This window comes from Pagrus pagrus (genome assembly GCF_965226575.1).
Source record: "Pagrus pagrus genome assembly, chromosome: 5".
Lineage (NCBI taxonomy): Eukaryota > Metazoa > Chordata > Actinopteri > Spariformes > Sparidae > Pagrus > Pagrus pagrus.
In genome coordinates, this window is record NC_140189.1 from 24,163,213 (window position 1) to 24,186,810 (window position 23,598).

Sequence of the window (23,598 nt, forward strand, 5' to 3'; positions counted from 1 at the left end):
ATACTCATGGTGTCAGTGTGTACCAGTAAACGAGAAGGCTCGGTCTCTCCACCCTTCTGCCTCAACGAATTTAAAGCCTGACTCTGCTATTGTACCGCAGCTGACAACAACTGCTTCGTGTCGGACTGCAGTGTGACAGGTTTTCTATATTGGATGATATAACGAATACATCGTGGACATTGTCTGACCCCCTTAGTTTTATTTTTCATTGTGTGTGCTGCATTTCTCGCAGTAAAGATGGGATCCAGCAGATTTGCGTTGCTCTGCGGCCTTGCTTTAATTTTCCTTGTCCTCCACCCCGTCTATGGAGACGTGAGCTACTCTATCCCGGAGGAGATGAAACGTGGATCTGTGATTGGAAATATCGCTAAGGACCTGGGACTTGATTTGGGCCGACTGTCTGCTCGCAAGGCGCGTGTCGATACTGAGGATAACAGTGTTAAGTACTGCGGTGTAAATCTCAACACCGGAGACTTGATCGTCCAAGAGAGGATTGACAGAGAAGGGCTTTGTGCGAAAAAGGCGTCATGTGTTCTGAAACAGGAGCTCGTACTGGAAAATCCTTTAGAGCTGCACCGTATAAGTATCCGTGTTCAAGATATCAACGATAATTCACCGCAGTTTAAGGAGGAGTCGCTTAAATTTGAAATTCAGGAATCGGCGGACAAGGGTGCACGTTTTCTTTTGGATGAGGCGCACGATGGAGACATTGGAGAAAACGCTGTTCAGGGCTACTCACTTCAGCAGAATGATCATTTCAAATTAAATGTAAACACAAAAGCAGGTGGACGAAAATATGGTGAATTAGTCTTAGACAAAGAATTAGACAGAGAGGACAAAAAGGAGATTATGTTATTGCTTACCGCGTTTGATGGTGGCTCTCCTCAGAGATCAGGTACTGTAGTCATACACGTCACTGTGCTGGATGCTAATGATAATGTACCAGTGTTCAGCCAGACTGTTTATAAAGCCAGTCTGCCTGAAAACTCTCCTCCGGATACGCTTGTACTTGTAGTAAGTGCAATTGATGCAGATGAGGGAATATATGGTGAAGTTACTTATGGGTTTGATCATGTTTCAGATGAAACCCAAGTTTTCTTTCTAAACCCGAAAACAGGAGAAGTTAAAGTGGCTGGGTCTGTTGATTATGAGAAAGAATCTTCATACGAAATGCAGATCAGCGCTAAAGATGGCCAGGGATTGGCGTCATACGCAACTTTAATAATTGAAATTGCAGACATAAATGACAACGCGCCTGCGATATATCTAAAATCACTGATTAACCCCATACCTGAGAACGTGTCACCTGGTACAGAGGTGGGCATCATTAACGTGCAGGACAGAGACTCTGAGCGCAACAGACAGGTCCGCTGCTCCATTCAGCAAGGAGCCCCTTTTAAGTTGGTTCCTTCTATTAAAAACTATTATTCTCTGGTGACCACAGGACAACTGGACCGTGAACTAGTGTCTGATTACAACATCACAATCACTGCCACTGACGAGGGCTCTCCTCCTCTGTCCTCCTCTAAAACTGTTCAGTTATCTGTAGCAGACATCAACGACAACCCACCTGTGTTTGAGGAACAGTCGTACAGCGCATATGTGAGTGAAAATAACAAACCCGGCTCCACTTTATGTTCCGTTACTGCTCGAGACCCCGACTGGAGACAAAACGGTACAGTGATTTATTCTCTGTTACCCGGTGAGGTGAACGGTGCCCCGGTGTCCTCCTATCTGTCTGTTAACGGAGACACGGGGGTGATCCACGCTGTGAGGTCGTTTGATTATGAACAGTTCAGGAGTTTTAAAGTGCAGGTGATGGCCAGAGATAACGGTTCTCCTCCTCTCTGCAGCAACGTGACCGTCAGTGTGTTGATATCGGATGTGAATGACAACTCTCCTCAGATACTGTACCCCGCCCCAGAGGGCAACTCCTTCATGACCGAGCTGGTTCCCAAAGCTGCACACGGAGGCTCTCTGGTGTCCAAAGTGATAGCGGTGGACGCGGACTCCGGGCAAAACGCCTGGCTGTCCTATCACATAGTGAAATCCACTGATCCGGGACTTTTCACTATTGGTGTCCACAGCGGAGAGATCCGGACACAGCGGGACATTTCTGAATCTGACAGCATGAAACAGAACCTTATTGTGGCAGTGAAAGATAACGGACAGCCCTCTCTCTCTGCCACCTGTTCCATGTATTTACTTATTTCTGATAACTTGGCTGAGGTGCCAGAACTGAAGGACATTTCTTATGATGAGAAGAATTCCAAACTGACCTCTTATCTGATCATCGCGCTGGTGTCTGTGTCCACCTTTTTCCTGACCTTCATCATCATCATCCTGGGTGTGAGGTTTTGTCGCAGGAGAAAGCCCAGACTGTTGTTTGATGGAGCAGTCGCCATCCCCAGCGCCTATCTCCCTCCTAATTACGCAGATGTTGACGGCACAGGAACTTTACGCAGCGCTTACAACTATGACGCATACCTGACAACAGGATCTAGAACCAGTGACTTTAAGTTTGTGACATCTTACAATGACAACACACTGCCTGCTGACCAGACTCTGAGGAAAAGTCCATCAGACTTTGCAGATGTGTTCGGAGATTGTGATGGTTCTCCCGAGGTAGGAACACATTTCACATCACTGAACTCGTGTTTAACATCATGAAGAAGCCATGCTTGTGTTTTTCTCAGATTCCTTTCAGTCGCATTGTTCTTTTCCGTGGGGGTTGAATACAGCTTAATCAGTCTCAGGGTTGTTCAGAAGTCATGATGTCAGCTAGAGTTTAACCGCTATACACACACACACGCACACACGCACACATGCACACAGCATTCCAAATGTCTGGTCGTTTGTTTGCTCTTTCTGTTTTCCAGTGAGGGAAAGCCTGCTGAATGATACCTTCCTTCTTTCACTGTCCTTGGTACTGAACTCAGTTAGACTTGCTGAAACCTTCTTAGAGATGCTTTACATCTGCTTTTTACACTGTCTTTCTTCTGCTTTGCTTAATGTCGTTTCAGTGATTTTGCTATAATATAATTATGCTGTGATAGTCAGGTTTTTCTTGCTTTGATGTTTTCATACGAATATTAATAGGTCTCACTATAAGCGTCTCTTCTGGGTCGTTCCTGATTGTAAATGCATAGCTAGTACTGTACAATAGGATGTGGTATCGAGCAGAGTGAAGAAATTTAAAATAGAGCCTCTGTGTTTGGTGTATTTTCCTAGTCAAGTCTCACTTTCCTAATTTAGCCAATCATATGTGAAATTGGTCATGCCGACATCTGTGAAAATTATGCTTCGCTTAATTTGATATCACATACAGTCTTTCACAAAACGTGTCTTTTACAATAGCACGTTGTACTTTAGTCTGTCATTCCATGAACTGTTTATTTCACACAAACCATATGTTGTTGTCCAGTATCAAACGTTTCATTACCAGTAGAGCACAAAATTAATCCAAATCCATTGTAATAATTAAAGTCAACTTTTGACAGTGCAGCTCACATAAATACCAGCATTATCCTGAAAGCTAGACACTGTTGCTTTGTGCTGTGCCACTATTGTTTACAAAAAAATGACAAAATATTTACTGGACCATTGCAAAGTGTTGACATGTTTTTGAGATCAGGTTTTGTAGTCTATTGACTCCATCTGGTCTATTTGCTTGCTCTTTTTTATGTCCCAGTGGGGGGAAACTTTTGCATCACTCTGCTTGTTTCTCTGTCCTTGGTGCTGAACTCCGTTTGATTTGTCGACGCATCTTTAGTGAAAGTTTACCTCTGTGTTTTATGCTGGTGTTAGTTTGTGTCTTGCTGCAATTGGTTATGGTGCAGCGAATTTGTAAATGGCTTCTCTCTGATTTGCTGACGGCCCTCTAAACGTAAATGATTGATATCTGCCTCAGTGAAAAATGCGCCCTTACTTGAGTTAATGCAATGCAGTCTTTCACAGAAACGCGTATGCCTTTGATAAACTAACTCAAGCTAATCCAGTGTTTTGTTCACATTCATGTATTTGTTTTGTGTTGTACCAGTTAGTAATACTGTACAACAGGAAAATCTAGTATATCAAATGCAGGTGCACTTATGTTTTGACAGAGCAGCCCAGAATAGCTTTCAGAAATTTTGATTTATTTGATGCCTTTATACTATTTTACCTTGAAAAAATTATTTTCGGCTCTTTTTATTTAACGTTTGCAACAGCTGTCTGTCCCTCTCAACCTACAGAAAAGCTTGACTTTCTTGTTTTGTTTATTTCATGAAATCAGGTTAGATAATCGGTCTGCCTCTAAATATGTAAAGGAAGAGAAGTCAAACCTCGCCTTGTTATACCTAAAGAAATACTCATGGTGTCAGTGTGTACCAGTAAACGAGAAGGCTCGGTCTCTCCACCCTTCTGTCTCAACGAATTTAAAGCCTGACTCTGCTATTGTACCGCAGCTGACAACAACTGCTTCGTGTCGGACTGCAGTGTGACAGGTTTTCTATATTGGATGATATAACGAATGCATCTTGGACATTGTCTGACCCATTTAGTGATAATTTTCAATGTGTGTGCTGCATTTTTCGCAGTAACGATGGGATCTAGCAGATTTGCGCTGCTCTGCGGCCTTGCTTTTATTTTCCTTGTCCTCCACCCCGTATATGGAGACGTGAGCTACTCTATCCCGGAGGAGATGAAACGTGGATCTGTGATTGGAAATATCGCTAAGGATCTGGGACTTGATTTGGGCCGACTGTCTGCTCGCAAGGCCCGTATCGATACTGAGGATAACAGTGTTAAGTACTGCGGTGTAAATCTCAACACCGGAGACTTGATCGTCCAAGAGAGGATTGACAGAGAAGGGCTTTGTGCGAAAAAGACGTCATGTGTTCTCAAACAGGAGCTCGTACTGGAAAATCCTTTAGAGCTGCACCGTATTAGTATCCGTGTTCAAGATATCAACGATAATTCACCGCAGTTTAAACAGGAGTCACTTAAATTTGAAATTCAGGAATCAGCGGTCAAGGGTGCACATTTTCTTCTTGGAGAGGCGCACGATGGAGACATCGGAGAAAATGCCGTTCAGGGCTACTCACTTCAGCAGAATGATCATTTCAAATTAAATGTCAACACAAAAGCAGGAGGACGAAAATATGGTGAATTAGTCTTAGACAAAGAATTAGACAGAGAGGACAAAAAAGAGATTATGTTATTGCTTACCGCGTTTGATGGTGGCTCTCCTCAGAGATCAGGTACTGTAGTCATACACGTCACTGTGCTGGATGCTAATGATAATGTACCAGTGTTCAGCCAGACTGTGTATAAAGCCAGTCTGCCTGAAAACTCTCCTCTGGATACATTGGTGATCACAGTTAGCGCAACCGATGCAGACGAGGGAATATATGGGGAAGTTACTTACGGATTTGATCATGTTTCAGATGAAAATAACAACGTCTTTTCTTTGGACTCTAAATCTGGAGAATTGAGAGTAGCTGGAGCTATTGATTATGAGAAAGTGTCATCACATGAAATGCAGATAAGTGCAAAAGATGGTCTGGGATTAGTGTCATACGCAACATTAATAATTGAGATTACTGACGTAAATGACAACGCACCAGTTATATATCTAAAATCACTGACTAACTCCATACCTGAGAACGTGTCACCTGGTACAGAGGTGGGCATCATTAACGTGCAGGACAGAGACTCAGAGAGTAACAGACAGGTCCGCTGCTCCATTCAGCAAGGAGCCCCTTTTAAGTTGGTTCCTTCTATTAAAAACTATTATTCTCTGGTGACCACAGGACAACTGGACCGTGAACTAGTGTCTGATTACAACATCACAATCACTGCCACTGACGAGGGCTCTCCACCTCTGTCCTCCTCTAAAAGTGTTCAGTTATCTGTAGCAGACATCAACGACAACCCACCTGTGTTTGAGGAACAGTCGTACAGCGCATATGTGAGTGAAAATAACAAACCTGGCTCCACTTTATGTTCCGTTACTGCTCGAGACCCCGACTGGAGACAAAACGGTACAGTGATTTATTCTCTGTTACCCGGTGAGGTGAACGGTGCCCCGGTGTCCTCCTATCTGTCTGTTAACGGAGACACGGGGGTGATCCACGCTGTGAGGTCGTTTGATTATGAACAGTTCAGGAGTTTTAAAGTGCAGGTGGTGGCCAGAGACAACGGTTCTCCTCCTCTCAGCAGCAACGTGACCGTCAGTGTGTTTATATCGGATGTGAATGACAACTCCCCTCAGATACTGTACCCCGCCCCGGAGGGCAACTCCTTCATGACCGAGCTGGTCCCCAAAGCTGCACACGGAGGCTCTCTGGTGTCCAAAGTGATAGCGGTGGACGCGGACTCCGGACAGAACGCCTGGCTGTCCTATCAAATAGTGAAATCCACAGATCCTGGACTTTTCACTATTGGTGTCCACAGCGGAGAGATCAGGACACAGCGGGACATTTCTGAATCTGACAGCATGAAACAGAACCTTATTGTGGCAGTGAAAGATAACGGACAGCCCTCTCTCTCTGCCACCTGTTCCATGTATTTACTTATTTCTGATAACTTGGCTGAGGTGCCAGAACTGAAGGACATTTCTTATGATGAGAAGAATTCCAAACTGACTTCTTATCTGATCATCGCGCTGGTGTCTGTGTCCACCTTTTTTCTTACCTTCATCATCATCATCCTGGGTGTGAGGTTCTGTCGCAGGAGGAAGCCTAGACTGTTGTTTGATGGAGCAGTCGCCATCCCCAGCGCTTATCTGCCTCCTAATTACGCAGATGTTGACGGCACAGGAACTTTACGCAGCGCTTACAACTATGACGCATACCTGACAACAGGATCTAGAACCAGTGACTTTAAGTTTGTGACATCTTACAATGACAACACACTGCCTGCTGACCAGACTCTGAGGAAAAGTCCATCAGACTTTGCTGATGTGTTTGGAGATTGTGATGCTTCTCCTGAGGTAGGAGATCCTGAGTAATTCTAGTGTTAAGCTGTTAAGTTAAATTTTATAATTTTCAAGTGCATGCAAGTACACATATAAATCAACTACTTTTCTTTCTTTCTTTCTTTCTTTCTTTCTTTCTCTCTCTCTCTCTCTCTCTCTCTCCCCCTCTCCCTTTCTCATGTGATTCCAGTCACAGATTTTCACAAGATATTACATAAGGGTGTTTTGTCATATAGGTGTACTTCATAGTTTTCTTATTCTCGTCATAGTTTTTATTTTATTTTACTTTTTCTGAGAGGATTGGACCAATTGAGTGTTGAGAAGTATTCTCAGTCTGTTGTGTGTCTATCTGCCTGGCTGTCCTCTGGTTTCATTGAGTGTTTCTTTCCCAGACGGTCCCTTATTTATGACTTGATAGTGTTCTTACGCTAAGTTTTCTTTCGATTTAGCAGTTTATGTCTGTGCACCTTGAAAAATATTGAAATCATGATATATTCTTAAAGTTATCCTGTCCGTGATTACATCACAGCATTGCTCTGTCAGATACATACTCTCTTATGGCTGCACGATATCATTTTGCTCTGGGGGCTTGGTGTTTTAATTCCAGTCAAAAATATTTGCATAGGCCAAATAAATCACAGTGGGAACAAGGTTTAACATTGCAAATTATTGAGTGCAACTCACCTTTAACTTTAACTACTCTCACACCCATAACTTGCGTTCTTCTACGTCGGTGCAAGAAATGTTAAACTTGTTCATATCATTCCTATAATTGTAAGATGCCACTTGTAATAGTACTTTAAATGTTATTATAGTTCTTCTACTTCTACTACTAATAATATTACTGATATCAAAAATAATAATAATAATAATAATGTATTATTGTTGTTATTGTCATCATTTATTAGATATCTTAAGTTTGTCATTTCTTTATTCCACTCATGGTGTCGCTATTCACCAGTCTACGTGAAACATTTCCTCTCCACCCTCTGGTGTTTAGACCAACAGACGGGTTATTTGTCAGTTGCTGTTCGTTCTAGGATGAGACTCGAGCAATTGAGGATTGCTGTCGATTTTCTTTTGGCTGAGCTGTATAATCCCTGCAGAATTTGTTATTTAAAAGAGGATTGTTTCTTTCTGTAACAAACGCATTGCCATGATGGCGCTCCAAATGAGCTGCTTTGTTTTCTTTCTCATGTGGCAAGCCGTGAACGGGGACGCGAGCTATTCCTTTCAAGAGGAAATGAAACGCGGATCTCTTATTGGGAATATAGCGAAGGATCTGAACCTGGACTTGAGTAAGCTGTCTGCCAGAAACGCCCGTGTTGATGCCGCAGGGAATCGCAAACGTTATTGTGACATCAACCTCAGTACCGGAGAATTAATTGTTGCCGACAGGATTGACCGAGAGGGGCTTTGTGGAGAAAGGCTGTCGTGTGTACTAAAACGCGATCTCGTACTGGAGAATCCTCTGGAACTGCACCCTTTTAGTCTTCACATTCAAGATATTAATGATAACGTGCCTCAATTTAATGAAGAATCGATCAATTTAGAAATCCGAGAGTCAGCAGTCAGGGGAGCTCGTTTTGTGATAGAAGAGGCGCACGATGCGGATGTGGGACAGAATTCAGTTCAGCAGTACAGCCTTAAAAAGAATGATAATTTCATTTTGGCTGCTAATGGAAACACCATAGAGCTTGTTCTTGACAAAGAGCTTGATCGTGAAAAACAACAAGAGATCAATTTGCTCCTCACAGCTCTAGATGGTGGCTCTCCTCAGAGATCAGGTACTGTAGTCATACACGTCACCGTGCTGGATGCTAATGATAACGCCCCAGTGTTCAGCCAGGCCGTTTATAAAGCCAGTCTGCCTGAAAACTCTCCTGTAGATACTGTAGTGGTCACAGTGAGCGCTGCTGATGCAGACGAGGGGGTAAATGGAGATGTGACTTATGACTTCGGACATGTTTCAGAGGATGTAAAGAAAGTTTTTACTATTGATCGTAAAAATGGAAAAATAACAGTTAATGGTGCGATTGATTTTGAAACTGTTGCAACCTATGATTTGCGCATTAAAGCAAAGGATGGTTTAGGGTTATCATCATACACAAAGGTAACTATTGATGTCACCGATGTCAATGACAACATACCTGTAATCTATGTTAAATCTCTGGCAAATCCCATACCTGAGAACGTGTCACCTGGTACAGAGGTGGGCATCATTAATGTGCAGGATGCAGATTCTGAGAATAACCAACTGGTCCGCTGCTCCATTCAGCAAGGAGCCCCTTTTAAGTTGGTTCCTTCTATTAAAAACTATTATTCTCTGGTGACGACAGGACAACTGGACCGTGAACTAGTGTCTGATTACAACATCACAATCACTGCCACTGACGAGGGCTCTCCTCCTCTGTCCTCCTCTAAAACTGTTCAGTTATCTGTAGCAGACATCAACGACAACCCACCTGTGTTTGAGGAACAGTCGTACAGCGCATATGTGAGTGAAAATAACAAACCTGGCTCCACTTTATGTTCTGTTACTGCTCGAGACCCCGACTGGAGACAAAACGGTACAGTGATTTATTCTCTGTTACCCGGTGAGGTGAACGGTGCCCCGGTGTCCTCCTATGTGTCTGTTAACGGAGACACGGGGGTGATCCACGCTGTGAGGTCGTTTGATTATGAACAGTTCAGGAGTTTTAAAGTGCAGGTGATGGCCAGAGACAACGGATCTCCTCCTCTCAGCAGCAACGTGACCGTCAGTGTGTTCATATCGGATGTGAATGACAACTCTCCTCAGATACTGTACCCCGCCCCAGAGGGCAACTCCTTCATGACCGAGCTGGTCCCCAAAGCTGCACACGGAGGCTCTCTGGTGTCCAAAGTGATAGCGGTGGACGCGGACTCCGGACAGAACGCCTGGCTGTCCTATCAAATAGTGAAATCCACTGATCCGGGACTTTTCACTATTGGTGTCCACAGCGGAGAGATCAGGACACAGCGGGACATTTCTGAATCTGACAGCATGAAACAGAACCTTATTGTGGCAGTGAAAGATAACGGACAGCCCTCTCTCTCTGCCACCTGTTCCATGTATTTACTTATTTCTGATAACTTGGCTGAGGTGCCAGAACTGAAGGACATTTCTTATGATGAGAAGAATTCCAAACTGACCTCTTATCTGATCATCGCGCTGGTGTCTGTGTCCACCTTTTTCCTGACCTTCATCATCATCATCCTCGGTGTGAGGTTTTGTCGCAGGAGAAAGCCCAGACTGTTGTTTGATGGAGCAGTAGCCATCCCCAGCGCTTATCTCCCTCCTAATTACGCAGATGTTGATGGCACAGGAACTTTACGCAGCGCCTACAACTATGACGCATACCTGACAACAGGATCTAGAACCAGTGACTTTAAGTTTGTGACATCTTACAATGACAACACACTGCCTGCTGACCAGACTCTGAGAAAAAGTCCATCAGACTTTGCTGAAGTGTTTGGGGACTTGGAGGAGTCCTCAGAGGTATGAATAGCCTATGTGACATCTAATTTACTCATAAAAATAAGTTTGATTAATCATGCATTTCAAGCACATGCTTTTGTTTTTGTTCCAGGCATATTACAGCTCATCTACCTAATATAGGTCTCTTATGATGTTATTCTCTCATTTTTTTCCGACTCTTTCTTTCTTTTTAAGCATTACTCACCTATTTTTAGATCACACATTGATGTTTCCCTTACAGTAATTTTTGAATTTCTAAAACTGCTTTAATGTCAACTAGTGTAGGTTCCATTTTGATGCCTCTTCGTTTTTCATGTTCTGTTCATGTGTATGGTTTTAAATGTGCTCTTAACGTTATGTTTGAAAAATCATCCTTCAGTTCCAGCTTTCAAAAACAGTTGTGTGCACCGCTACAAACTGTGGTTTTATATCATACTGGTGTCGTTCTTAATAACTGGCTTGTTCTGTGCAATCGCTATACTTTATTCAGACCCTGAGCACTGTCTTAAGATGTGACATGAGATTCATTATTACTGGAAATGTTCCATTTGATTACATTTCTGCTGTTAGCAGGTTATTAAAGTAAGTTAGGGTGTTCTGGATACGATGCTTCTTTCCCTCACGTGGACTTATTCTGAATTGATCAAATGGATTGTCATAAACTACACGTGATCTTTGCATTGCTCTCTCACATCCTCAGATGCTTTTTTCTCTTTACGTGGTTCATGTCAAAGCTTCAGTTTGAGCCAAATGCTTTATTGGGTTTGATTTATCATTTTGCAGCTGTTATTGTTTTTACTGTTTGGCCTGCATAAAAGATGACATACCTTTTCAAGCTGTAGTTTTCTTGTATTGTTAGTTCACTTTACTTTTTTTATTATTACCAACAACATAGCAGGTGTTGTTTTCACTTTGAGAGCGTGTGTGTGTGTGTGTGTGTGTGATCATAACACAGTGTGGTCCTGGAGACACCTAATGTGGTGGGTCTTCCTATGGAATCAATTTTGAGTACTTTGGCAGTTGTCTATACGTCTGTGAAGAGATTTTGTTGGCGTGATAATATCTCAACTGTGCGAGATGCAGTCACAAAGCTTTACAGGTGTGTCGGTGTGAGATGAAAATGAAGGCTGAGTTCAAAGATCGGTGCAGTTCAACCAATGAGTATTGAAGACTCATGCTATAATGTAGTATATTAGTGAGTTCCCCTGGGTTGTTGCTAATTTAGTTCAGTGTGCAAGCCTTTGATTTTACTATGAAGGCCTTTTATTACATGTGACTTGCGATTAGTTGTGTTTTTGAGAGGATACTCACTTCCAGACTGTATCTTGGATCTCTACTGTGATTTTTTTGCAGGATGATTTTTAGTTTTTTTCCCTCTCTGAGAAAAAAGAACTTGCTCCTGAGTGTAGGCTGAGTCCTATTTACCCTTCATCATACGTGGGGCGGTAAGATTATATTCCTGCAAATATTAAAGATCACCATACTTGCTCATGGATGGTTTTGATACAGCGGTAAGCAGCTCACTGCAGTCATGCCTGTGCTACAGTAAATTTGAACTGTGGGTTTACTTTAATAAAACTACATATAGAGTAAGGAATCTCCATGTTTCTCTGCCAAAATATCACAGTAACACAACCAAATTCTGATGAAAACAAACACAGTTTAAAGTCAAGGGTTTCACACCCTCTGATGTTCACATCATGGTTGTGCTGACTAAAGCAGTCCAGTTTTACTTATTTTACCAGATCACTTAAAGTAAAGATGAACTGAAACCTTGTCTACTCCTTGCAGAAATGTCCCTGTAATAGTGGCAAAAATCTAAATCAACATCCCTTTTAGGAATATCTATTTACAGCTGTGTTGCATTTACAAATACAGGAAATTATATTATTTTTATGTCCTACTATCTGACAGAGTATTTTCCTTAATAATTGCAATTCAGTAATTTATACTTACTAATTTAGAAAATTTGTATGTAGCCTGCAATAGTAGTCATCTGAAGGGTGGCTTGAAAAAGTACATGCTGTGTTTTCAGACCTTTCTGTGAGTCAGTCTTAACTGCATTCAATTAAATACATTGATAGAAGTGCTTGTTGCAACTGGCGTCCTGATTTTGGACTGAGAGTGGGTGGCTGGTCTAAATGCTGTAAAAGACGAATTAAATGTTTCCTCTGTTTTATTTTGAAGAATACTGGATAAAGTGATGTAGGCTAAAACCAATTTTAACTGTGTAACTTTTTAGTTTTACATTCAGTGTTATTGTTGAATTTAACTCACGGTGTCGCTATACACCAGCCTTAAGATTATAATTCCTCTATCCTTTGTGGACAGAGGTTCTTGTACGCCCATTGCGTGCTCTTGATACAACCACAATCACGCTGAATCGCTGGCACATTTCGTGTTATGTGGTTTAACTGTGTTGTTTCGTCGGATCTTTAACGTCTTAGGAACTCGTGCTTGAAGATGGATTCCAAATGTATCGCGTTTCGGCTGTGCAGCTTCTGTTTCCTGCTTCTTTTTTCGCATGTCGCATATGGAGACCTGAGCTATTCTTTTCCGGAGGAGATGAAACGAGGATCGGTCATTGGGAATTTAGCCAAGGATCTCGGGCTGGAGACGGGCGCTCTCTCTAACAGAAGAGCCCGTATTGACACCGACGGGACTGATAAACGTTACTGTGACATCAACCTGAATAACGGAGAGCTGATTGTTGCCGACAGGATTGACCGAGAGGGGCTTTGTGAAGAAAAGGCTTCGTGCATCCTAAAACACGAGCTTGTGCTGGAGAATCCTCTCGAGCTTCATCGGATTAGTCTCCACATTAAAGATGTAAATGATAACTCGCCTCAATTTAAGGAGGAATTGATTAATATAGAAATCCGAGAGTCAGCAGTCAGGGGAGCTCGTTTTGTGATAGAAGAGGCGCACGATGCGGATGTGGGACAGAATTCAGTTCAGCAGTACAGCCTTAAAAAGAATGATAATTTCATTTTGGCTGCTAATGGAAACACAATACACCTTATTCTTGACAAAGAGCTTGATCGTGAAAAACAACAAGAGATTAATCTGCTCCTCACAGCTCTAGATGGTGGCTCTCCTCAGAGATCAGGTACTGTAGTCATACACGTCACTGTGCTGGATGCTAATGATAACGAGCCAGTGTTCAGCCAGGCCGTTTATCAAGCTAGTCTGCCTGAAAACTCTCCTGTAGATACTGTAGTGGTCACAGTGAGCGCTGCTGATGCAGACGAGGGAATTAATGGAGATGTGACTTATGAATTTGGGCATGTTACTGAAAATGTGAAGAAGATGTTTAGTATTGACGGTAAATCAGGTGAGATACGAGTAATTGGCGCCGTTGACTATGAAACTACCACATCATATGAAATACGCGTTAAAGCAAAAGATGGATTGGGGCTGTCATCTTATGCGAAGGCAATAATTTCTATCACTGATGTGAATGACAACGCCCCTGTAGTCAATTTAAAGTCACTGACGAATCCCATACCAGAAAACACCACACCTGGTACAGAGGTGGGCATCATTAACGTGCAGGACAGAGACTCTGAGCGCAACAGACAGGTCCGCTGCTCCATTCAGCAAGGAGCCCCTTTTAAGTTGGTTCCTTCTATTAAAAACTATTATTCTCTGGTGACCACAGGACAACTGGACCGTGAACTAGTGTCTGATTACAACATTACAATCACTGCCACTGACGAGGGCTCTCCACCTCTGTCCTCCTCTAAAACTGTTCAGTTATCTGTAGCAGACATCAACGACAACCCACCTGTGTTTGAGGAACAGTCGTACAGCGCATATGTGAGTGAAAATAACAAACCTGGCTCCACTTTATGTTCCGTTACTGCTCGAGACCCCGACTGGAGACAAAACGGTACAGTGATTTATTCTCTGTTACCCGGTGAGGTGAACGGTGCCCCGGTGTCCTCCTATCTGTCTGTTAACGGAGACACGGGGGTGATCCACGCTGTGAGGTCGTTTGATTATGAACAGTTCAGGAGTTTTAAAGTGCAGGTGATGGCCAGAGACAACGGTTCTCCTCCTCTCAGCAGCAATGCGACCGTCAGTGTTTTCGTATCGGATGTGAATGACAACTCTCCTCAGATACTGTACCCCGCCCCGGAGGGCAACTCCTTCATGACCGAGCTGGTCCCCAAAGCTGCACACGGAGGCTCTCTGGTGTCCAAAGTGATAGCGGTGGACGCGGACTCCGGACAGAACGCCTGGCTGTCCTATCAAATAGTGAAATCCACTGATCCGGGACTTTTCACTATTGGTGTCCACAGCGGAGAGATCAGGACACAGCGGGACATTTCTGAATCTGACAGCATGAAACAGAACCTTATTGTGGCAGTGAAAGATAACGGACAGCCCTCTCTCTCTGCCACCTGTTCCATGTATTTACTTATTTCTGATAACTTGGCTGAGGTGCCAGAACTGAAGGACATTTCTTATGATGAGAAGAATTCCAAACTGACCTCTTATCTGATCATCGCGCTGGTGTCTGTGTCCACCTTTTTCCTGACCTTCATCATCATCATCCTCGGTGTGAGGTTTTGTCGCAGGAGAAAGCCCAGACTGTTGTTTGATGGAGCAGTCGCCATCCCCAGCGCTTATCTCCCTCCTAATTACGCAGATGTTGACGGCACAGGAACTTTACGCAGCGCTTACAACTATGACGCATACCTGACAACAGGATCTAGAACCAGTGACTTTAAGTTTGTGACATCTTACAATGACAACACGCTGCCTGCTGACCAGACTCTGAGGAAAAGTCCATCAGACTTTGCAGATGTGTTTGGAGACTGTGATGGTTCTCCTGAGGTAGGCACGTGTGTCACGTCATCTGTCCCAGATGTGTAACATGCTAACCTTTCTTAGGTCCTCTATGTCCTCCATAATCTACTTGATTGTTCTGTTTTGTTTTTCATTTTTTTTCTTTAGTTCACATATTGACCGTTTTTCCCAGCAATATTTTTGAAATTTCAAAAATTGCTTTAATTTCACTAGTGTGTATTTCATCTTGAGGTATTTTTCATGTTCTGTTTCTCTATGTATTTTTAATTAAGTTCTCAGTCATCCTTACTTTTGAAAATTAATCCTTCATTTCTATATTTTGACACAGTTGTGAGCTCATCTCCAAACCGCATCTTCTTGTCATCATCCTGGTGTCATTGTTAATGACTGGCTTGCTCTTTGCAATCAATCATGAGCACTGTCTCAAGATCTGACATGAGGTTCATTGTTACTGGAAATGCCATGACCTGTTACATTTGATTTCTACTATGAACACGTTATTAAAAGAAATCAGGGTATTCTGTATACATGCTTCTCTCCCTCACATGTGGAGAAAATCTCAGTTGATTCAATTTATTGTCAATAACTGCTAGAGTTATGCATTGCTCTCTTTGCCATTTCCTAGAATTAGTCTTTATCTTTATGTCGTACATCTGGAAGGATGTGGGACCTACACTGTTTGGAATGATTGTTCATTTTGCATCTGTGATTGTTTTTATTTTTTGACCTGCGTACAGGATGACATACCTTTTAAGGGCGTTGTTTCTTGTATTGTTAGTCCTCTTTACTTCTTTTATTACCAGCACTGAAAACGTAGGAGTTGTTTTCACTTTGTGAGTCTGTTTGTGTTTATGTCATCATGGTACAGTGTGGTCCTGGAGGCATCTCATGCCGTGGTAATTCCTCCAGAAAATGTTTTGAGAAGTTTGCCAGGTGTCCATGTTTCTGTCTGTCTGTGGACAGATTTATGCGGTGTGATAATACCACAACTGTGCATGATGCAGTCACAAAACTCTACAGGTGTGTTGGTGTGAGATCAAAATGAAGTTTGAGTTCAAAGATTGGTGTAGTTGGACCAATGTGTATTGAGTGCTGATGTAATAATGTAGTAATGACTTGTGAGTAGCCTACTCATGCTTTGAAACGTCAACATGTTGATGGGAGTCGTGGCTGATATGATTCCATCTCAAGATGGTCTTTAGTTACAAATGTAACTGCTTCTAATGCCCTGATGTCTTTACAGAAATGAACAGCAATACAATATACTATCTACATATTACATACATACATCACTTTACAGCTAGATAGCAACATACGGTCTACTGTGTAACAGAGTCTTAGTAATCAGCTTCAATACATACTGCCAGTGATAAATGATTTCTGTCATGCGATCACATGGCCACTGTTGAAGAGGAAATGATGTCTGTGGCCACATATGCCACCATATTTAATGCACAATTGTTGACTTCATTGCTAAATATTTCTGGCTAGCACTGTTCTTTATCTATAGTCCAGGGAGATATGTTCTGGTGATATATGGCAGACTTTAAAATGCATCTCATGTCTTGGATGACCGACTCAGACATGCTGTTGTTCTGTAAAAGCTGCATATACATATACCACAGGTGGAAGACACTTCCTAAAGAATGTATTTTTACATTTAAATCCGTCCCATTCCCCTTTATAAACACATACCAAGTTGGCCTCTCTTGTTGTGTACGATTATTGTCTGATTTGACCACAGCTTAAGATAAAAGTGAATAATGTCTTTGTATCATTTTTGGATGATAATTTTAGCCTGTCAGCTTCGAAAAGAAGTGTTTGTCTCACGGAGATACCTTCAGTGCTTGTGCTAACTACACGTTGTGTTTCTGAGAGGATATCACTTTCAGACTGTATCCTGGATCTCTATTGTGATTTTTTGCAAGATGATTTTAAATCTATTCCATCTCTGGGAAGAAAGAAATCCCTGCAAAGTGTCGACTGAGCCCTATTTACCCATCATTTCATGTGGGGAATTGAGATAAAATTCCTGCAATAACTAAATACCACCACACAATCTGTCGCTTTGCAGTGTCGTTTAACGTTGGTGGTCGTAGAGCAGTGTCGTCCCCCTCAGCAATTTTTCAGACATTGTGATTTTTTTCTTGGAGCTGTCTCTTAATTGTTTGCTGTCCTTTTTCCTGAGATACAGCGTTAACAGAAGTCGTTTCTTTGTCTGAATTTGAATACTTTTTTCTGCTTACAAACTTAATGCATGCCTGTCACTCTTTAAGGAGTTTGAAAGATGAAACCTTTGTCAACACAAGTTGAAGCTGGCTGTAGGATGTCAGACCAAGAAGGAACAAAAACAGTCCAGATTTCTCCTGGATCTAGTTACAAACATGGGGATGTCAGTCTAGAGTTAACAGACATGGAATTATTTCTCATACATTTAAGTTATGATGTAGTCAGCAAACACCTTATTTCAATACTTGATGCAAAACTAATAGTGTATCTTGAGATAAGGCTACAACCAATGGAAAAATTCAAAACAAAAATCATATAATTTCACTAATGTATGGTAGATTTAAGGCAGTGCACTAAATGGGGAGTTGTACTATCTTAATCCCACTGAAGACATAGTGTTCAGTATAACAAACTTGTAAAACTCTGTGATGTGATTGCAAAGCTGACTCGGGTGTGTCGTGATTTTAATATAAACTGCAAACTTGCCCATGGAAGGTTTTAATACAACATGAGCAGCTCAGTTGTAATTCAGTACTTTTACTAATGTACAAGTTTTGCATGAAGCTTGTATACACAATATATTCATCTGAACAAAGGGTTGCTTGAAAAAGTGCATCCTGTCTCCAGGCCTTGATGTGAGTCAGTCATGAGTGCATTGAATTAAACACAGTAGTGCTTGTTGCAACTGGTGTCCTGATTTGGACTGATTGTGGGTGAATGTTGTTCTGAATCTTGTAAACATCGAATTAGAAGTTTCTTCTGTTTTATTTTGAAGAACAGTGGATAAAGTTATGTAGAATAAAACTAATTTTAAGTGTCCCTTTTTATTTTTGCAGTTCAGTGTTATTGTTGAATTTAACTCACGGTGTCGCTATACACCAGCCTTAAGATTATAATTCCTCTATCCTTTGTGGACAGAGGTTCTTGTACGCCCATTGCGTGCTCCTGATACAGCCACAATCACGCTGAATCGCTGGACCATTTCGTGTTATGTGGTTTAACTGTGTTGTTTCGTCGGATCTTTAACGTCTTAGAAACTCGTGCTTGAAGATGGATTCTAAATTTATCGCGTTTCGGCTGTGCAGCTTCTGTTTCCTGCTTCTTTTTTCGCATGTCGCATATGGAGACCTGAGCTATTCTTTTCCGGAGGAGATGAAACGAGGATCGGTCATTGGGAATTTAGCCAAGGATCTCGGGCTGGAGACGGGCGCTCTCTCTAACAGAAGAGCCCGTATTGACACCGACGGGACTGATAAACGTTACTGTGACATCAACCTGAATAACGGAGAGCTGATTGTTGCCGACAGGATTGACCGAGAGGGGCTTTGTGGCGAAAAGGTTTCGTGCATCCTAAAACACGAGATTGTACTGGAGAATCCTCTCGAGCTTCATCGGATTAGTCTCCACATTCAGGATATCAATGATAACTCGCCTCAATTTAACGAAGAATCGATTAATTTAGAAATCCGAGAGTCAGCAGACAGGGGAGCTCGTTTTGTGATAGAAGAGGCGCACGATGCGGATGTGGGGCAGAATTCAGTTCAGCAGTACAGCCTTAAAAAGAATGATAATTTCATTTTGGCTGCTAATGGAAACACAATACACCTTATTCTTGACAAAGAGCTTGATCGTGAAAAACAACAAGAGATTAATCTGCTCCTCACAGCTCTAGATGGTGGCTCTCCTCAGAGATCAGGTACTGTAGTCATACACGTCACTGTGCTGGATGCTAATGATAACGAGCCAGTGTTCAGCCAGGCCGTTTATAAAGCCAGTCTGCCTGAAAACTCTCCTGTAGATACTGTAGTGGTCACAGTGAGCGCTGCTGATGCAGACGAGGGAATTAATGGAGATGTGACTTATGACTTCGGACATGTCACTGAAGATGTAAAGCAGATATTTAGTATTGACCGTAAATCAGGTGATATACGAGTAATTGGCGTCGTTGACTATGAAACTACCACATCATATGAAATACGCGTTAAAGCAAAAGATGGATTGGGGCTGTCATCTTATGCGAAGGCAATAATTTCTATCACTGATGTGAATGACAACGCCCCTGTAGTCAATTTAAAATCCCTGACGAATCCCATACCAGAAGACACCACACCTGGTACAGAGGTGGGCATCATTAACGTGCAGGACAGAGACTCTGAGCGCAACAGACAGGTCCGCTGCTCCATTCAGCAAGGAGCCCCTTTTAAGTTGGTTCCTTCTATTAAAAACTATTATTCTCTGGTGACCACAGGACAACTGGACCGTGAACTAGTGTCTGATTACAACATTACAATCACTGCCACTGACGAGGGCTCTCCACCTCTGTCCTCCTCTAAAACTGTTCAGTTATCTGTAGCAGACATCAACGACAACCCACCTGTGTTTGAGGAACAGTCGTACAGCGCATATGTGAGTGAAAATAACAAACCTGGCTCCACTTTATGTTCCGTTACTGCTCGAGACCCCGACTGGAGACAAAACGGTACAGTGATTTACTCTCTGTTACCCGGTGAGGTGAACGGTGCCCCGGTGTCCTCCTATGTGTCTGTTAACGGAGACACGGGGGTGATCCACGCTGTGAGGTCGTTTGATTATGAACAGTTCAGGAGTTTTAAAGTGCAGGTGATGGCCAGAGACAACGGTTCTCCTCCTCTCAGCAGCAACGTGACCGTCAGTGTGTTCATATCGGATGTGAATGACAACTCTCCTCAGATACTGTACCCCGCCCCGGAGGGCAACTCCTTCATGACCGAGCTGGTCCCCAAAGCTGCACACGGAGGCTCTCTGGTGTCCAAAGTGATAGCGGTGGACGCGGACTCCGGACAGAACGCCTGGCTGTCCTATCATATAGTGAAATCCACTGATCCTGGACTTTTCACTATTGGTGTCCACAGCGGAGAGATCAGGACACAGCGGGACATTTCTGAATCTGACAGCATGAAACAGAACCTTATTGTGGCAGTGAAAGATAACGGACAGCCCTCTCTCTCTGCCACCTGTTCCATGTATTTACTTATTTCTGACAACTTGGCTGAGGTGCCAGAACTGAAGGACATTTCTTATGATGAGAAGAATTCCAAACTGACCTCTTATCTGATCATTGCGCTTGTGTCTGTGTCCACCTTTTTCCTGACCTTCATCATCATCATCCTTGGTGTGAGGTTTTGTCGCAGGAGAAAGCCCAGACTGTTGTTTGATGGAGCAGTCGCCATCCCCAGCGCTTATCTCCCTCCTAATTACGCAGATGTTGACGGCACAGGAACTTTACGCAGCGCTTACAACTATGACGCATACCTGACAACAGGATCTAGAACCAGTGACTTTAAGTTTGTGACATCTTACAATGACAACACACTGCCTGCTGACCAGACTCTGAGGAAAAGTCCATCAGACTTTGCAGATGTGTTTGGAGACTGTGATGGTTCTCCTGAGGTAGGCACATGTGTCACGTCATCTGTCCCAGATGTGTAACATGCTAACCTTTCTTAGGTCCTCTATGTCCTCCATAACCTACTTGATTGTTCTGTTTTGTTTTCCATTTTTTTTCTTTAGTTCACATATTGACCGTTTTTCCCAGCAATATTTTTGGCATTTCAAAAACTGCTTTAATTTCACTAGTGTGTATTTCATCTTGAGGTATTTTTCATGTTCTGTTTCTCTATATATTTTTAATTAAGTTCTCAGTCATCCTTACTTTTGAAAATGAATCCTTCATTTCTATATTTCGACACAGTTGTGAGCTCATCTCCAAACCGCATTTTCTTGTCATCATCCTGGTGTCATTGTTAATGACTGGCTTGCTCTTTGCAATCAATCATGAGCACTGTCTCAAGATCTGACATGAGGTTCATTATTACTGGAAATGCCATGACCTGTTACATTTGATTTCTACTATGAACACGTTATTAAAAGAAATCAGGGTATTCTGGATACATGCTTCTCTCCCTCACATGTGGAGAAAATCTCAGTTGATTCAATTTATTGTCAATAATTGCTAGAGTTATGCATTGCTCTCTTTGCCATTTCCTAGAATTAGTCTTTATCTTTATGTCGTACATCTAGAAGGATGTGGGACCTACACTGTTTGGAATGATTGTTCATTTTGCATCTGTGATTGTTTTTATTTTTTGACCTGCGTACAGGATGACATACCTTTTAAGGGCCTTGTTTCTTGTATTGTTAGTCCTCTTTACTTCTTTTATTACCAGCACTGAAAACGTAGGAGTTGTTTTCACTTTGTGAGTCTGTTTGTGTTTATGTCATCATGGTACAGTGTGGTCCTGGAGGCATCTCATGCCGTGGTAATTCCTCCAGAAAATGTTTTGAGAAGTTTGCCAGATGTCCATGTTTCTGTCTGTCTGTGGACAGATTTATGCGGTGTGATAATACCACAACTGTGCATGATGCAGTCACAAAACTCTACAGGTGTGTTGGTGTGAGATCAAAATGAAGTTTGAGTTCAAAGATTGGTGTAGTTGGACCAATGTGTATTGAGTGCTGATGTAATAATGTAGTAATGACTTGCGAGTAGCCTACTCATGCTTTGAAACGTCAACATGTTGATGGGAGTCGTGGCTGATATGATTCCATCTCAAGATGGTCTTTAGTTACAAATGTAACTGCTTCTAATGCCCTGATGTCTTTACAGAAATGAACAGCAATACAATATAATATCTACATATTACATACATACATCACTTTACAGCTAGATAGCAACATACGGTCTACTGTGTAACAGAGTCTTAGTGATCAGCTTCAATACATACTGCCAGTGATAAATGATTTCTGTCATGCGATCACATGGCCACTGTTGAAGAGGAAATGATGTCTGTGGCCACATATGCCACCATATTTAATGCACAATTGTTGACTTCATTGCTTAATATTTCTGGCTAGCACTGTTCTTTATCTATAGTCCAGGGAGATATGTTCTGGTGATTTATGGCAGACTTTAAAATGCATCTCACGTCTTGGATGACCGACTCAGACATGCTGTTGTTCTGTTAAAGCTGCATATACATATACCACAGGTGGAAGACACTTCCTAAAGAATGTATTTTTACATTTAAATCCGTCCCATTCCCCTTTATAAACACATACCAAGTTGGCCTCTCTTGTTGTGTACGATTATTGTCTGATTTGACCACAGCTTAAGATAAAAGTGAATAATGTCTTTGTATCATTTTTGGATGATAACTTTAGCCTGTCAGCTTTCAAAATAAGTGTTTGTCTCACGGAGATACCTTCAGTGCTTGTGTTAACTACAAGCTGTGTTTCTGAGAGGATATCACTTTCAGACTGTATCCTGGATCTCTGTTGTTATTTTTTGCAAGATGATTTTAAATCTATTTAATCTCTGAGAAGAAAGAAATCCCTGCAAAGTGTCGACTGAGCCCTATTTACCCATCATTTCATGTGGGGAATTGAGATAAAATTCCTGCAATAACTAAATACCACCACACAATCTGTCGCTTTGCAGTGTCGTTTAACGTTGGTGGTCGTAGAGCAGTGTCGTCCCCCACAGCAATTTTTCAGACATTGTGATTTTTTTCTTGGAGCTGTCTCTTAATTGTTTGCTGTCCTTTTTCCTGAGATACAGCGTTACCTGAAGTTGTTTCTTAGTCTGAATTTGAATACTTTTTTCTGCTTACAAACTTAATGCATGCCTGTCACTCTTTAAGGAGTTTGAAAGATGAAACCTTTGTCAACACAAGTTGAAGCTGGTTGTGGGATGTCAGACCAAGAAGGAACAAAAACTGTCCAGATTTCTCCTGGATCTAGTTACAAAAATGGTGATGTCAGTCTAGAGTTAACAGACATTGAATTATTTCTCATACATTTAAGTTATGATGTAGTCAGCAAACACCTTATTTCAATACTTGATGCAAAACTATTAGTGTATCTTGAGATAAGGCTACAACCAATGGAAAAATTCAAAACAGAAATCATATAATTTCACTAATGTATGGTAGATTTAAGGCAGTGCACTAAATGGGGAGTTGTACTATCTTAATCCCACTGAAGACATAGTGTTCAGTATAACAAACTTGTAAAACTCTGTGATGTGATTGCAAAGCTGACTCAGGTGTGTCGTGATTTT

General features: G+C 42.1%; 6 protein-coding genes across 13 annotated transcripts in view; all 6 read left to right on the forward strand.

Annotated features, from left to right (window-relative positions):
• The window catches only part of LOC311257657 (protocadherin gamma-C5-like), a 262,082-nt gene that overhangs the window by 60,508 nt on the left and 177,976 nt on the right, over nt 1-23,598 (forward strand). The window lies entirely within an intron of this gene.
• Nucleotides 72-2,670, forward strand: LOC311257475 (protocadherin gamma-A11-like; the record flags this gene model as incomplete). The annotated part of the gene is made up of 1 exon (XM_084353118.1): nt 72-2,670. The coding sequence occupies exon 1, from the start codon at nt 238-240 to the stop codon at nt 2,668-2,670; it is 2,433 nt and encodes an 810-aa protein (XP_084209244.1). The 5' UTR covers nt 72-237.
• On the forward strand, nt 4,417-6,991 carry LOC311257476 (protocadherin beta-15-like; the record flags this gene model as incomplete). The annotated part of the gene is made up of 1 exon (XM_084353119.1): nt 4,417-6,991. Exon 1 carries the CDS (start codon nt 4,511-4,513, stop codon nt 6,989-6,991), a length of 2,481 nt encoding a protein of 826 aa, XP_084209245.1. The 5' UTR covers nt 4,417-4,510.
• On the forward strand, nt 8,199-10,484 carry LOC311257691 (protocadherin gamma-A11-like; the record flags this gene model as incomplete). Its single annotated transcript, XM_084353508.1, has 1 exon — nt 8,199-10,484. The coding sequence occupies exon 1, from the start codon at nt 8,202-8,204 to the stop codon at nt 10,482-10,484; it is 2,283 nt and encodes a 760-aa protein (XP_084209634.1). The 5' UTR covers nt 8,199-8,201.
• On the forward strand, nt 12,826-15,338 carry LOC311257477 (protocadherin gamma-A11-like; the record flags this gene model as incomplete). Its single annotated transcript, XM_084353120.1, has 1 exon — nt 12,826-15,338. The coding sequence occupies exon 1, from the start codon at nt 12,921-12,923 to the stop codon at nt 15,336-15,338; it is 2,418 nt and encodes an 805-aa protein (XP_084209246.1). The 5' UTR covers nt 12,826-12,920.
• LOC311257478 (protocadherin beta-15-like) lies at nt 18,437-20,969 on the forward strand (the record flags this gene model as incomplete). The annotated part of the gene is made up of 1 exon (XM_084353121.1): nt 18,437-20,969. Exon 1 carries the CDS (start codon nt 18,552-18,554, stop codon nt 20,967-20,969), a length of 2,418 nt encoding a protein of 805 aa, XP_084209247.1. The 5' UTR covers nt 18,437-18,551.